This window comes from Lactuca virosa, chromosome 1 (genome assembly GCF_052849685.1).
Source record: "Lactuca virosa cultivar CGN04683 chromosome 1, Lactuca_virosa_CGN04683_v6, whole genome shotgun sequence".
Lineage (NCBI taxonomy): Eukaryota > Viridiplantae > Streptophyta > Magnoliopsida > Asterales > Asteraceae > Lactuca > Lactuca virosa.
The window spans coordinates 31,344,028-31,360,751 of record NC_136426.1 but is presented as its reverse complement, the minus strand read 5'-3'; the positions used below and the strand labels follow the sequence as shown (position 1 = coordinate 31,360,751).

General features: G+C 39.4%; 1 protein-coding gene across 1 annotated transcript; it reads left to right on the top strand.

Annotated features, from left to right (window-relative positions):
- The first annotated feature begins 9,875 nt into the window (after positions 1 to 9,875).
- Positions 9,876 to 13,771, top strand: LOC145104272 (uncharacterized). The gene is made up of 10 exons (XM_079041538.1): positions 9,876 to 10,194; positions 10,862 to 11,174; positions 11,665 to 12,054; positions 12,175 to 12,273; positions 12,355 to 12,470; positions 12,554 to 12,672; positions 12,862 to 12,932; positions 13,143 to 13,248; positions 13,340 to 13,410; positions 13,576 to 13,771. Exons 5-9 carry the CDS (start codon positions 12,379 to 12,381, stop codon positions 13,402 to 13,404), a joined length of 453 nt encoding a protein of 150 aa, XP_078897664.1. The 5' UTR covers positions 9,876 to 10,194; positions 10,862 to 11,174; positions 11,665 to 12,054; positions 12,175 to 12,273; positions 12,355 to 12,378; the 3' UTR covers positions 13,405 to 13,410; positions 13,576 to 13,771.
- The last annotated feature ends 2,953 nt before the right edge of the window (positions 13,772 to 16,724 follow it).

Below are 16,724 nucleotides of genomic sequence, written 5' to 3'. Positions count from 1 at the left end.
TGGCTGGAAGCTGGGGAAAAGCAGTTTGTGGGACCTGAAATAGTCCATCAGACTGCTGAAAAGTTGAAAGTGATTAGGGAAAGGATGTTAGCAGCTCAAGATCGTCAAAAGAGCTATGCTGACAAGAAAAGACAACCGATATCATTCGAAGTTGGAGATTCGGTTTTACTTAAAGTCTCGCCGTGGAAGGGACTTATAAGATTTTGTAGAAGGGGAAAGTTGAGTCCAAGGTTTATTGGACCATTTAAAGTTCTTCAGAGGATCGGGAATCAAGCTTACAAGCTAGAATTACCGGAAGAACTGGAGGGTATTCATAATACTTTTCATGTGTGTTAATTGAGAAAGTTCACGGGAGATGTGCCCGACATAATTCCCATTTCTGAATTAAGGTTGGATGAAAACAAGAGGTTAATTGAAGAACCTGAGGCAATCGTTGACTGTAAGACTAAGAAGTTGTGATGCAAGATGGTCGATTTAGTGCTTGTGCGTTGGAAACATACGAATGGGCCAAATCTCACCTAGAAAACGGAGAGTGACATGATGAGTCGCTACCCGTATTTGTTTGCTGATGTGTGATTCCGGGGACGGAATCATTCTAAGGGGGAAAGAGTTGTAACGCCCGTGTTTCTAGGCTAGGCATTAATATTGACATAATAGTCTAGGTTAACCTTTGTAACTCATTTAGAAGAAATTAAAGGAATTATGTGAATATTATGTGAAAAATTATGTGTTTCATGCTTAATTATTAGGGTTTAATTAATTAAGAATAAAAATGAGCGTCGTAAATAAATATTAGATAAAGCCGATATCTATTAAGAAACTTGTAGTGGGCGTGACAAGGATTACGGATATATAAAGAATACCGAAATCCGAGTTATAACGAAGAAGTTATGACATGTCGAAGTTTCGCGACAAAACCGTCACGGTGCCGAATGTCGTAAAAAGTGATTTTTTTGATAAACTACTTTTTAACCTTGGTGATCTAAACAAAAGTTATAGTGTTCGTTAAACCGAGAGTATGTATAAAAAGAACGCCCAAATCTGACTTCGTATGAGGAAGTTATGATTTTTCTAAGTTTCAGCTTAGCAGTAGACAACTAAAAACTCGAAATTTAGATCGAATGATTTTTAGCCGACACGACCTAAACGAGAATCGAAGGTCTCGTCAATAGTAGCACAACGGTAAAAAGACAGACGAAAACGGACGTCGGATGAAGAAGTTATGAATTTTTAACGGATTTCCTGTCCCGGTCTGTTAAAAATAATAATATAAAAATTAAAGTCAAACTTAGCCGACGAAGTATAAACGAAAATTGTAGAGCATAATTTTACCTACGCGTGCATATAAAGAACGTCAAAAACGGAGCTCGTATGCGAAAGTTATGGATTTTAGAAGTTTTTGCACAAAAACCGAGAAATTTCGCATATGTGGCTTCGGCCACGTCACCCTCGCCCAAAATATGCCACGTGTCCGAAATGGTTGAGTCATCCGAGCAGCTGGCAGTCGCGTGTCGCTTCCGGATTCGACCGAAGTCTCGGCCCTCGCACATCCGACGCGTGTCGCACAGATGTCCGAGCCCGAAACCCAGCCGATGACACATCCGAAGCCGGTGACTCCTCGCGTCCGAAGCGTGCCAGCTGCCGCGTCCGAGCCTCCCTGCTGCTGCCATGTGCTCGCTTCCTAGCCTCCAGAGTCCGAACCTCGGCCCTATAAATAGAAGGGCTGCGAGATCTTCCGGGTAGAATTCCAAATTTGTCATTTTTCACCCATTTTTCAATATTTTAGCTATTTTCAACTTCCCCAAAGCCCCTGGATTAATTCCAACGCCCGGAACACGTCCCGGAGTGCCCGAGAAGCCTGAGAAATTTATTTTTCGGTTTCGAAGCCCAACCCTCGCAGATCCCGGTTTCTCAATAAAACTCCCAGTTTTATGAGAAACGATCGTTTTAGGCAACGAAGTGCTGCCCGGTTATCTTTAAATCAAGTGAGTGTGTAGTTACTTTCACCTTACACATAGATATGAAGTATTTTATATAAAATACGTGATGTGTGAATATATATTGTTTGTTTGTTTGAGATGGATATTGACGGAATGATTTATACATGTTTTTAAATAATTTTAAACTGTATATGTATTTTATCTACAAAAATGTTGGGTAAAACATGGGTAGATGAAATAGTGGGTGTGTGATGAAAGATGAGTTGGATAGATGAGATGATCAGTGATATAGATCATGAGTTAAATTGTGGGTTCTTGATGAAAGGTGAGTTGGATAGATGAGATGATCAATGATATAGACCATGAGTTGAGAGTGAGTGGTGAAATATGAGAAAAGCCTTTACCCAAACGTTGGCGTGAGTGGTGCAATATGAGAAAAGCCCTTACCCAAACGTTGACTCCCGTCATTCAGCAGAGTATGGATGACAACCATGGACTATTATAGACGGTCTGTGGAACACTAGCAGGCTTGCAACCTGTAAGTGTGTGAACTATATGTTCATCAGTTGTACTCTAAAAACCATTGACATGTATTGCGGGGGGGAACTCCCGTGGGAAATACCGTCGATGAATAAGAGCTATTGACTTAGCACATGGAAAACCCATTGACATGTATTGCTGGGGGGGGGGGACTCCCGTGCGAAATACTGTCGATAAATAAGAGCTATGGACTTAGCACATGGAAAACCCATTGACATGTATTGCGGGGGGGGGGGGGGGGAACTCCCGTGGGAAATACTGTCGATAAATAAGAGCTTTGGACTTAGCACATGGCGACGATGTGACTTCGTGCCTATTTGACATAAATTGCTGAGGGAAAGCAATGTTGTCACCCGGATGTTTGTCTTATTTGACATAAATTGCAGAGGGAAGCAATGTTGTCACCTTATTGGTTGTTTTATGTTAGGATGTCTTGTTTGACATAAATTGCTGAGAGAAAGCAATGTTGTCACCCCGATGTTTGTCTTATTTGACATAAATTGCAGAGGGAAGCAATGTTGTCACCTTATTGGTTGTTTTATGTTAGGATGTCTTGTTTGACATAAATTGCTGAGAGAAAGCAATGTTGTCACCCCGATGTTTGTCTTATTTGACATAAATTGCATAGGGAAGCAATGTTGTCACCTTATTGGTTGTTTTATGTTAGGATGTCTTGTTTGACATAAATTACTGAGGAAAGCAATGTTGTCACCCCTAGTGATAATCCTTAGGCTAGGTCCCTTGTGATAGTTATTTTAGGGACGTAAAGTGAGGATAATGGGAATGGGTGATTAAGGTTATTTTTGGTTGATGAAATTAATAAATTTATTGTTGATTGAGAACTTAATAAGTTTATTATTTATTGTGGGTTGAAAACCCTATACGCTCACCAGGCTCCCAAGCCTGACCCACTTAGCTTTTTATATTACAGGTAGTGGACCCCGAGCATAGTCGGATGACGATGAGTGATATTTGGATTATAGGCCAGTAGTTGTAAATAACTATTGTAAGGCTTATAATGTCTTGTTTATGCTTTTGATCTGTATCGGAACATGACATCCCGAGGTTTGATATGAAATGAAAATATACATTTCTTAAAGAAAGGTTTTGATAAACTTTTATCATGTTTTGTTTTGGGAACAAATTCCGCAACACTTTTAATCAAATGATTACTCTGAAATTATTTTGAAAGCATAAATTAAACCGGTCTTTTCTGGCCGTGAAATTGGGGAGGTCACACTTGCCGCACTTATAGCAGCCCGATGATCCCAATCTACAAACCCCCTCATGAGTCTTGTCGCATTTCCCACAGCGGCTCTGGCCCTGCTGGCCCTTCGACCTAGTGTCAGATCCCTTGGGTTTCTTCCCCGAAACCCCAGTAACCTGCCCAGTCTCCGCCTTCCTCTTCTGGATGTGCTCAATGTCAATCTCCCTCTCTCTCGCCTTGGCTATCATGTCCTCCAAAGTCGGACATGCTGAGTAGCTGACATGCTTCCGGATGTCAGCTCTCAGCATATCATAGTAGCGGGTCTTCCTCATCTCCTCATCCCCCGCGTACTGAGGCACCAGTAAGGCCTTCTCCCTGAACTTGGCGGTAATATCCGCCACTGACTTTGTCGTCTACCTCATATCAAGAAACTCTCTGGCCAGCTGCTGAATCTCCACAGATGGCGCAAACTCCGCCATGAACCTGGTCACAAAATCCGACCAAGTCATAGCCTCAACGGTTGGGGATCCTAACGAATCACTGACCGCCTCCCACCAATCTCGATCTCGGTCTCTCAAACATCCTGCACCATATCGTACCTTCGACCCCTCAGGGCAAAAACTCGTCAACTGTGCAGACTCGATGTCTGCAATCCACCTCCTGGCAACAATGGGGTCCTTCACCCCATGGAAGTCTGGCGCACCACATCCCCTAAAGTCCTTGAAGGAGAGTGTGCGTGTCCCTGTCTGAGTGGCAGCCATGTCACTCTGAAATGCCCTGAGGCGATCCTCCATCAGCTCAATAGTTCATTCCTTGATCGACCCGAAAATCACCAGGGTCGACTCAAGGATGCCTCTAGTGATCTCAGAAGCAATGAACCCACGTAGTCCCTCATCAACTGGCTCGGCACCTGATCCCGAACGTGATTCTGAACCTGATCCTGACCCTGAACCTCATCCTCCGTGTCGCGTAATCATCATCATTTTGAAACAAAACACATAATCGTCTGGGTCATACATAACCTCTAAAGGTCTCACATACTACAAGTTCCCTGGTTCTATCTCGGCCCTCCTTGACTCGAGTAGGATCCTCTGCCTTCAGTAGTACAGGCCCATACTACCTTCCACATCTATCCTTACTTTCCTCAAGGTTTGCCTTGACTTTACCAAGTCCCTTCTACTGTTACTGTTCTCTGCACTAATCTCATCCTAGGCTTACCCTAGGGTAACTCTCCGACCTACTCTCCGTCATCAGCTGTATAAGGAATTCCTTCGACCTTTACCTAACTAGCTTGCAAATACCATTACATATCACTAAGACTAGATAATTCTTCGAATGAGAGGTCCTACCATACAACGGTTGGACTCAAACAAGAGCTGCGGAATAGGCCTAGACCTAACCTTCTAAAATTATTTAGTCCTCGCAATATGTAACTTAACGTATTCGTTTACTAGTTAGTTAAAGATAACTAGAATCCCTAAAAGCACAAAGCAAGCAGCATTCGAGCATTGAGTAACCATACCAAGCATATCCTATTCAGGCCATCATATTACTGACTAATCAGTTCTAGCATGTAACTTAATAAGCACATATAATAGGCACATAAGGCATCTTCCTAGATCCTTAGCCCTAATCTAGCATGCAGTTCTCATACACATATAATAGGCACATAAGGCATCCTTCCTAGATCATTAACCCTAATCTAGCATGATGTTATCATAATCATATCATATCGTAACATAACATTTATGGGTATCTTGGGGAAAACATACATGAGCTCGGCCGGTCGTACGCATCACACACCTTGTTCTTTCTCAAAACTCCTTATTTTAAATTTTTAGAAAAACTATTTTCTTGAAAAAATCTTTCATACCCTCGATTTGAGTCCAGACACCCCCGAAGGTGTGTCCGAATCCCTCAAACCAAGGGTCTGATACCAACTTGTAACATCCTAAAAATCATGACCAAAAATTTTGTTTTTTATTAAGTAACTTATAAAACCGTTTACGGAAAAACATCATCGATATCATATCAAACTCATAAACCCATAAGTCAAATGTCATAAAAACATGTCATGGAATAATAATAATGTCATAGTACAATCCCAAGAACATCATAGTGCGGAAATAATGTGTGTGTGCGATGCGCTGCTACCGTGCCGGCTCCTTCCCCTTCGATGAAGAGGTACTTGAAAACAAAACTGTAAACTGTAAGCATGAAGCTTAGTGAATTCCCTCATCATACCACATACCATACATAACACATACAATCTAACATATCTGGGTACTACCCCCTTTCGGTCTCTTTCAACCGGTTACTTGCCTAGCATATCAGGGTGCTGGCCTACCCCTTCGGTCCTGTCAACCGGTACCTAGCCTAGCTTATCAGGGTGCTGGCCTACCGCTTCGATCCTATCGACCGGTACCTAGCCTAGCATATCAGGGTGCTGGTCTACCCCTTCGGTCCTGTCGACCGGTACCGGGGACTATTTCACCTTTTACTTCTACCACATAGCATCCTAGTGTATAACATATAAATCATGTACCGCCTATCTTATTCGGGTGCTGACATACCCCTTCGGCCCTATCGACCGGTACTAGGGTCTATCCTACCCTTCCTATCATTATCACATATCATCATAACATACCAATACATAAACATAACATACCAAATAATTATCACGAAGACAATCATTTAACAAACAACTCCTACTAATGGGTCGGCATTGTGGCCATAGACCCACTTCTACTGGAAGGTAACTCGCCTCGTAAAGCTGAGTGTCAAATCTCACGGAAAGTAATCTCTAACAGCTGCTCTGATGACTCACGGCTATCATAATCATAATAACACTTAATCAGAATCCATAACACTACTTAGGGTAAAATGACCATTTTACCCCCCTTGGCCTAACTTGAACCATTCCTAAGGCCCAATTCTAACTTATTAAACCCAGTGCACCCATGGTCCATCAAAGGCTCCCTAAGGCCCACTAATGGCCTAATTTTCTAAATTGGGCCCAACTCTTAAAATGGTCCTTTTCACAAGTCCAATAAATCCTTAGCCCAAAATGAATAATCTCAAGTGGCACAATATGGCCCAAAAGGCCCAATACTTCTAATTCCAAATTCCTAGCCCCAGAGCTATACTCCACAGTGGGCCACGATGCCCAATAATCCAGGCCCAGCCCTCCAAGGCCCAAAAGCCCAATGTATCCACTCTGCATGCGTACGTGCGGCGTACCTGGCACGTACGCCCAGCGTACGCTGTCCTTGACCGCAAACGGGAAGTTGACCTAGTACGTGCAACGTATGAGGGTGTACGTTTAGCGTATTGGCCAGCTTTCTTGGGACTTCATTTGTGATTTAATCCATTAAGTCTTCACGTCCAGAATGTAGATCCAGGTCCTTTAAGACCTCCTAATCCATAAAGTCACAAACTTTATGTGCTTGAATGCATGGTTGAGGTTCAAAACATGATATTGGTCCTTTAACAAGCTTTAAGACCATCAAACACTTGCATGGTTGTGGCTTAACCATCAAGGTCCGATTTTTATGACTCTAAATGCCTCTAAGAGCTCAAAAGGACAGCTCTTTTGGTCTGAAACTAACAAGATACAAGCAACCTCAACAATGGAGTCCAAAAGTGACATTAAACACTCCTATAAACAAATCTAAGCATGTAATGGTCAAGTTTGGAACTTGATACCTTAAAAGAGTCAGAAATGATGTCAATCTTCTGGATCTACAAGCTCCTCTTGAATCCTTGCCTCTTCCTCAACCTCCTTTTCTTCTAAGAACACCAAAATCACACAAAGAAGCTCTCAAATGGCAAAAATATACAAGAGTGGGTTAGGGTTTTCGAGGTGGCTGCTTAAGGGTGATAGGGAGGCTGTTCCAAGGGCATAATGTCCTTTATATAGGGATCAAACCCTAAAGTTAGGGTTTTAGACTCTGCGCACGTACGTTGCGCGTACCCTTTGGTACGATGGGCGTACATGCATGGCTTCCGTGTTCCAATTCCTTGAGTACGCTGAGCGTACATGGCAATGTACGCCACGCGTACGTGCTTCCTCAGCCCAAACACAAAGGCCCAAAGGTCCACGCTTTTTCTACCCTCAATTAGTGTCCTTTAATAATTTCACATCGTGGACTTATTTTTCACGTCGTGGTCTTAAGGCGGCTAGGGTTTCTGCCACGTGTCATGCCCTCAGACAGCTACATCTTCGGAAGATCATAACTTTTGCATACGAGCTCCGTTTTTTACGTTCTTTATATCCACGCGTAGGTGGAGACATACTCTACAACTTATCTTTAGATCAATAAGGCTAAAAAATACTTTATCGTAAACTCATATTTTACGATTCCCGGTGTCGTGCCGGTTTTGTCGCGAAACTTTGACAGGTCATAACTTCTTCGTTATAACTCAGATTTCGGCGTTCTTTATATGTACGGAACCCTTGTGACATATACTATAACTTGGTTAAGATTATTTATTATAAATAATCCTCCATAAAAAAGTAATTTTTGACGCTTATTGTCTCTAAATTGACTAGCCTGAATCTGCGGGCGTTACACCCGGGCCGGTAATTTCAGAGAATCCAAAACCGGTCCGGTACTTACAAGGTTGGGAATGAAGAAACTACATCCTATCACGAACGAATCTAAGCTCAAGTAACCATGCACGAATCTCAGAACCATATCCCAGGAAACCTGCAAAAGGGAAGATACATAACAATAAAATAATAAAGGACAGAAGGCGAGATTTTTAACAAAATGGGCAATGGACAAAGAACCGGACAAAACTATAAACCTGTGGAACCACGAATAGCCTATAAATACATCGGAAACATGATAAATAGGTATGGGCAAAAGGGAGAGCAAGAACCTTCACGCACAACATCGTATCATTTTATTCGCAATCTAATTTAGCATTGTAGAGCAATACCGTGGTCCAACCCTCAGTATGGCTGTCTGACCTAGCATTTGTCCACCTTGTGCAGAGCGGATTCTCGAATTCTTATTAGACCAAGATCCGCCAATGGTGGAGCTAAAAATGCACTTGGAGTTTGCGATAATAACATTGGAGTCATCCGTATTATCAGGGTGTTAAAGTAGAAAATCACAAAGATACCAAATAAACAATTTTAAGACTAAAGAAGCACAGACAGGGCAACATGGAAAATGACCAACTGAGAGCAAAACACTTTCTCCCGTGTGTAGAAGAAACTGACAGATAATGTTTGCACAACATGTTTAAAGAAGAAAAAGAGCATATCACCTGCCACCAAGGAGACGAACCAATACTTATACATGGGCACATATACGATATAGACATCCATCGGATATACTGTAACAGTGGCAGCTCAACAGAAACCATGTATGACCACTGCTAATCATAGTTAACAGAGCAAACGTGGAAAATGATGAAATGGACGACAGGGCACTTAACAAGCTTCGCGGGACACTCTAAGTGGCCAAAATGGATACTTTCTGGTCCGCTAACCTTAACCGATTGGTTGACACAAGCCAAGAACACACAAGTATTGGACTTCACAATTGTAGAATCAACATCGCCGTATAACATTATATTCGGAAAAAGTACCATGAAGAAATTGGAATCCATTTCTTTGACTACATAGAACATCGAATGGATATGGAATGATCCATAGCAGGGCATTAGCAGTACCCACGACAATGGCAGTAAAAGAAAGAGCAAAAATGACAACGCCATGAGGGAAGCAAGTAAATATCGAAACAGAGGAAGTCATAAAAAACAATAGATACGCAGACCAAGGAGTACGGATCGAGGCTGGGTTACCGACCACGTTGCACTACTAGAAAACAGCCCTTTAATGACGCGCAAACAATGACACGCGGTGATTTACGATACGCAAAAGCAAGTGCCCTAAAAATAATGTCATCTCTTCTAAAATTTGAAGGATAGAGGATATGCTTTTGTGCGCGTCCTAAAATTAATGTCCAACAAAAAAATTAAAAACACGGAGGGCACTTATTTAAAAATGGGTGTCGTCTAGAAATGTCGCTTTATATTTTTTTTTTAATGAAAGGCGCGTTCTCTTCTTTTGCAACTGAGGGGAAACGAAAATCCCAAAAGTTTGAAAGGCCGCCATTGTTATCCTTTACCTTATTTCCATCGTTCTTTTCTCTCTCTCTCGTTACCTATATGTTCAAGAAAACTATTTGGGTCCACTCGTCCAATAGAAAGACTGGTGGCGGCCATTTTTAACTTATACGACCACACCTTCTCTCGTAGTCGTCTCAATCGATAAGAACAAGACTTCCAAGAGGTTCCCCAACACTACTTGATACATCCTGCTTGGTTTGAAGAGCCATGAAATGTGCCTTGTAGCCTCTACTTCCTTTTGGCGAGTCACCCTCTGTCAAGAGCTCCAGCCGCCGCCACAGGAGACTTGAAAGTGGGTTTTGCTTCTAGCCTTGTCACCAACTACTTGGTCCGACCATCTTCTGGACTTCGCTTCCGTTCTAGGTTTTGTTTCTCTCTTTCTCTTGAACACCGTATGATTCATCTTTATTATCTTTTCTTTTTACATGATTTGAAAGAACGAAGATTGTATATTCCACTTCATTTGATTCTTGCCTCTTTTCAACAAAAATTAGAGTTTCAATTTGGAATCCAGTTCATGAGGTCTGCTTAGATATTGGTCGTATTTCGTATTAAACTTTCAATTTTTCAACCCTTTTCACTTTAATCCATCTTCTAGCATTCTCTTCATTTAAATATATGTTGAAGCCATATGTTTATTCTCTTTTCTTCATCATGTCTGGAATTGATCCAGGTAAAGGGCTAGAACCCTAATTTCATTTCTAACTCTGTATTTTGAAAGTTTTTTTAATCAGATGTTGCACCTGTTAGTTCGTCCCTTCTCTTCCAAATATGACTTTAGTTTGTGTCTTTGTTATGTGATTTTGGTAAAACTTTCTCATTTTATGTAGCTACTTATCTTATTAAACTATAGCCCTATTTCTAAATAATATTTGTTTGTGTTTTGGAAGCAGTTATCATGTTAGCTAATTGGAGATTAGGGTTTGTCTTAAGAGAGGATAAGACAAGAGAAAACCTTGAATTTAAGGTTCAAGGGAGGATAAAACAAATATTTCTAAATAATATTTGTTTGTTTGTTTTTTGGAAACAGTTATCATGTTAGCTAATTGGAAATCACAACCAAAAGGCTTCAGGTTCTTCTGTCTCTTTATTTACGAGATTCTTTTCCTTGATTTGGGCATCTGTGTGTTAAAGTCTATTTGGGTGGTTATAAATTAAAATTACAGAACTTATTTCACCACAGGAGCTTCAGGTTCTTCTGTTTATTGACGTACTCAAGAACTGGCCTAAATTTTGCCTTTTTTTGCCATATTTTGAAGTTTTATGATCATGGTATTCTTAAAGTGCTTTCAGAAATGAATTAATCAGAATGACTCAGTCGATATTGCCTGCTTCATGATCAGGTGCCTCTCTTGATCTTGTCTATTTGTTCGATCAATCAATCTTAGGTTATCAATCTTTTGGGTATGGTGCAATTAGTCAACTTTGTTCATGTTTGGGATCTGTGTGTCTATGTGTATAATGTCTGAGTGCTTTTATATAGTTGGCTGAAAAGAAAATCTTGAAAAGAAAATCTATATAATTCTTTCTCTTCTTCCATGCCATAATCTCATAATTGAAGAAAAAAAAGCATATTTGTCTACTTTCCCACAAAGAAATGCTACTTCTTGCAATATATAACTTGTATCTTGACTGTAGAAAGTTTGTACAAACCCAAATCCTGGTATTCTTGCAAAAACATTGTGAACCTCAGGTTCCACAAGAACATTCATGCTCTCTTGCTTTAATCGAGCTAAATACAAGAAATAGCTATGTAGTTTCATTTTCATATATTGGTGTATTATATTTAAAAGTTATAAAATAATAATATAATATAATATCCCCTGATGCCAGGCTCACACTGTGCTGGAAATGAACTACACTGACAAGCAACTGACGGCAGCTGTTGTGTCTAAAGGGTTAAGACCTGGTCTTGTAGGGACGGAATCAGGTGCACCACCAAGATTACTATCTCTGGTACAAAGCTGTTGGGATGCTGACATGCACAATAGGCCTTCATTTGATGATATCATCTCCAAACGTGATCTCAACATGGTTTTGCCATGTTTCCTGTAACAGGCCTCTAAAAGATTCTCCTGTTCTTATGTATTTGCCTGGTAATTTGTGTTTGGTTATAAAATTACACAAATTACCATTTTACCCCTAGAGTTTACAAGATAATACTGGACAATAACAGAAGAAACAGACAGATAATACTGGATAATAACAGAAGAAACAGACACGGTTAGTATACCTCAAATAAGTCAAAAAGTCAAACCCACATTTTTCTCTAAAAACCAGTTTACATAATTACATCAGTTATGCTATCTGTTAACATCTTGTTCTTTATTATAATAACTTCAGATAGAATGGTATAATAGTTGCCTAAATGCTTTGAACAATGTTGAGAGGCAATATCAAGAGAAAGATGTGGCTGATATTATTCAATCAAAAGTTATCCAGGTTTGTCATGTTCTATAATATCGGTAAATATATAACTTTTTAAAAAGGTCACATTACCTAAAGAATATATAATGTTTGAAGTTGTTGAATGGGAAAAATGAAGACATGAAGCTTCAATGGGCAAAGGATCTGAAATCTAGTGATTTTAGTGGTCTCCATGTTGAATGTTTTACAGATACATGGATTGGAAAAGACAGGTTCCCCCTCTCTCTAGATATGTATATGTATATGTATATGTATATGTATATGTATATATTACTGATTATCTGTTGTATGTCAGGTGGGCTTTTATTGATTTGAGTGCAGGTCCTTTTTCATGGGGACCTACTGTTGGTGGAGAAGGTGTGCGTACAGAGCTGAGCTTACCAAATGTGGAAAAGATCATTGGTGCAGTTGCAGGTATTGTTAGGTTTAATCACTTTTGAATAGAAGGGTAAAATGGTCATTTACTCACATTCATACAGTTTAGATATCATTTCCATAAATCATGTTGTTCAAAAACTAATGAACACATTCCTGAAGTCTATGAGCTAGCATTTGTCTTTGTTATTATGTTTATTTACTAATTTTGCTCTTTGTTGATATCAGAAATTACTGAAGAAGAGGCTGAAGATCACTTGCAAGATGCAATTCAGGAAAAGTTTGCTGCATTTGGGGATGTATGTATTCTAACTACTATACAATTTTATCAAATATCATATTCTTCATTTTAGAGAACATTAATCTCTGTTAGTTTTTATTTATTTATTTATCCTGTTATGTGCTGGATTACAGCAGTGAAAGGAGCATTAAAAATAAAAAACGAAAACAAAAAGTTAATTCTCTCCTTATTATCATATGCCTAATATATTCTGTACTTCAATTTGCAGAAAGATCATCAAGCAATAGATATCCTTTTAGCAGAGATCGATATATATGAGCATTTTGCTTTCAAACATTGTTGGGGAAGAAGGGTGAAACTTGCTCTTTGTGAAGGTAAATTTTTTTTCTTAATGTATTATCCTCTATATTCTTGATATTTTCCCACTTTTTAAATCTTTTATCAAATTCTCACTTTTGGATACAGAGCTTGATGAGAGAATGCGTGACCTAAATCTTTTATCAAATTCTAACTTTTGGAGGTGGCCATAAGAAAAGGTAAGCAAAGGGTAATTTGGTATTTGTTGATGTTATTGTGTATTACAATACTTACTTGTATATATGTATAAAGTTTGTTCTTATTCAGATTTGCCTTTTACCATTGATTTCCTTATTGAGGCATTGTACTTTGAAAATGTTAATTCTTACCTTTTGTCCATGTAGGATCCACCAGGAACAGGAAAAACACAAACAATTCTTGGGCTTCTTAGTGCCATATTACATACCAACTGAGTATCTAAGTCTCTTAGTAACTTTGTAAGACATTGATTACTTGAGGGTATTTTAGTAACATTGTAAGAGATTGATTACTTGAGGGTACTTATGGTATATAATGTTATATTCTTTTGTTAACATGGTCCTTAGTGCAATAAATTATCTTTATTGTTTATGGTATTTTGTTTTGTATTATGAGACTTTTAATGTGTTATTTAATTTGAAAATTAGTAAATCTATCAAAAATATATAATTTTAAAAAAAATTAAAATTATGACACGCAAAAATGCGTGTCGTCTTCCTTTATGACACAAGCTTCCTTGATACGCTTTGCGTTTCATAAACACGCGCGTCGTAAGGTTACGACACGCAAATGCGTGTCGTCTTCCTTTATGACAGGGCCTTTCTTGATACGCATTGCGCGTTATAACTGCGCGTCGTAAACAGACGACGCGCAAATGCGTGTCGTCTTCCGTTATGACAGGGCCTTTCTTGATGCGCATTTGTGCGTCGTAAAAGGCTGTTTTTCTAGTAGTGTTGAAAGAGGAAATAACAAAATTTTTGAAAGAAAGTGTTGATGTATTCGCCTGGGAAGCAGCAGACATGACTAGTGTTACCCAGACACTTATTTGAGCACAAATTAAATGAAAAGTCGGGAACCAAACCAATCGGGTAGAAAAAGCAGGGACAATCCAAAGACAAAAACAAATAAATAAATGACGAAGTAGACAAATTAGTCAAGGAAAGCATAGTACGAGAATCACTCTTCCCATCTTGGGTGTCAAACCCAATATTCATGAAAAAGGAGACGGGAAATGGATAATGTGTATAGACTTTACAGACTTAAACAAAGTGAACCCAAAGGATTGTTACCCACTATCATCGATCGATGAAAAGATAGAATCGCTACATGGGCATAAGTGGAAGAGTTTCTTAGACGCTTACAAGGGATACCACCAGATACATATGCACAAAGAGGATGAAGAAAAATTTTCTTTCCACATAGACAGGGACACATTCTATTACGTAAAAATACCATTTGGACTAAGAAATGCAGGGGCAACGTACCAAAGGTTAGCAGACAAAGTTTTCAAACCACAAATCGGCAGGAATATCGAAGTTTACGTGGACGACATGGTCATCAAAAGCAAAGATGATAACCATTTCCTATATGATATAACAGAAACCATCACTAACTTAAGAGCGGTAAATAGTAAGTTAAACCCAAAAAAGTACATCTTTGGGACGGAAGAAGGTAGGTTTTGGGGACATGTAATCACAAAGGACGAAATAAAATCAAATCTAAGAAGGTAGATTCATTAATAGAAATGTGCTCGCCAAAGACAATGAAAGAGGTGCAAGAATTAAACGGAAAATGAGCAAAACTAGGACGGTTCTTGGCTAAATCAGCAGAAAAAACATTCCCCTTCTACAAAACACTAAGAATGGTATTGGACAAAAAGACCTTCTGATGGACTGAAGAAGCTAAAAACGCATTGAGAAAGCTAAAAATAGCATTAGCCAAACTACCCACCTTGACACCGCCAATTCTAGGTAAGGTATTGACAATACACCTGGAAACGTCAAAAACACCGGTTAGCACGGTACTAGTAGCAAACAGGGAAAAAAGGCAAGTACCTATATACTTTGTAAGTCGAATACTACAATGAGCAGAGATAGGATATTCAGACATCGAGAAATTAGCATTAAGCCTAGTTAATGCAGCAAGACGTTAGTTCTCACAAATGTACTACTACGACAAGTCATATTAAAACTAGAGAAGTCAGGAAGGTTAGCCAAATAGGCTATGGAATTAGGAGAACATGAAATTGTCTTCAAGCCACGAACTAGCATAAAAGCACAAGCATTAGCAAATTTCATTACTGATATAACATGTCATAGAGAGGTATCGCCAGTAGACGAATCAAATGATAACCAAACAAGTACCAAAGTTACGCAAGAAAACCAATGGAGTTTGTTCTCAGATGGATCTTCCTGCACGGAATGAGCAGTATTCGGGTTAATATTAACAATCCCAAGAGGAGAAGAAGTAATTTACGCATTAATATTCAATTTTTCAGCGTCGAATAAAGAGTCAAAGTACGAGGCGCTGATTGCAGGATTACTACTAGCAATCAAGATGGGGTGCAAACACATACATGCTTTTATAGAATCAATGGTAGTGGCCAATCAAACAAATGGGTTATATGAGATTTGAGGTAAAAATATACTACAATATGCTGAGAAAGTAAAGACACTAACAAAGCAATTCGCAAGATTCAAGTTGGAACATATACCAAGATCAAAAAACAAATGTGTGGATGCATTGATCAAACTAACATCTTCAACTTTCCCCCACATAGCCAAGAGAAATCGTGCAAACAAAAGCAATAAATGAAACGTTAGTAATGATAGTGGTAGGAGACATGAACAATTGGAGAAAACCAATAATTAAATACCTAACAGAAGGAAAATTACCCCAGGATGAAAAGTTGTCCAGGAAGTTACGGAGTAAAGCCCCATCCTTTGTAGTAGAAAAATGAGTGATATATAAAAAAGGGTACTTAAAAACTCATTTACGTTGCGTGGATGGGAAGGAAGTGGAATACCTCATAAGGGAAATGCATGAAGGAGTCGCTGGAGCACATAAAGGTGTGCGAACTATAGTACGAAAAATAGCAAGGATCAGGTACTATTGTCCAAATATGTATAAAGACACGGAAAGTATAATCTACAAATGCGAGAAATGTCAGAAACACGCACCAATCCCAAGAAAATCAGCAACACCGATGATTAGCATAAGTAGCCCATGGCCATTCATCCAATGGGGTATACAGTAGGGCCTTTCCCGGAAGCACCCGGGAAAGTAACATTATTGGTGGTCGCAATAGACTACTTCACCAAATGGGTAGAGGCAGAATCGTTAGCGACAATAACAAGTCAGAACATCGTCAAATTCTTTTCGAAACAAATAATTTGCTGCTTCGGGATACCACATACACTAATTTAGGATAACCACACACAATTCGCCAATAATATCTTCTGAGAATGGTGCGAAGGACTCAGAATCAACCAAATATTCACTTCCATAGCACACC

What these genes read in the sequence shown, in the direction of transcription:
- LOC145104272 (XM_079041538.1), top strand. Translation starts at nt 12,379, where the DNA reads ATGAAGCTTCAATGGGCAAAGGATCTGAAATCTAGTGATTTTAGTGGT. An exon ending in ACATGGATTGGAAAAGACAG is followed by an intron (nt 12,471 to 12,553) that starts GTTCCCCCTCTC and finishes GTTGTATGTCAG; the next exon opens with GTGGGCTTTTATTGATTTGA. An exon ending in GATCATTGGTGCAGTTGCAG is followed by an intron (nt 12,673 to 12,861) that starts GTATTGTTAGGT and finishes TGTTGATATCAG; the next exon opens with AAATTACTGAAGAAGAGGCT.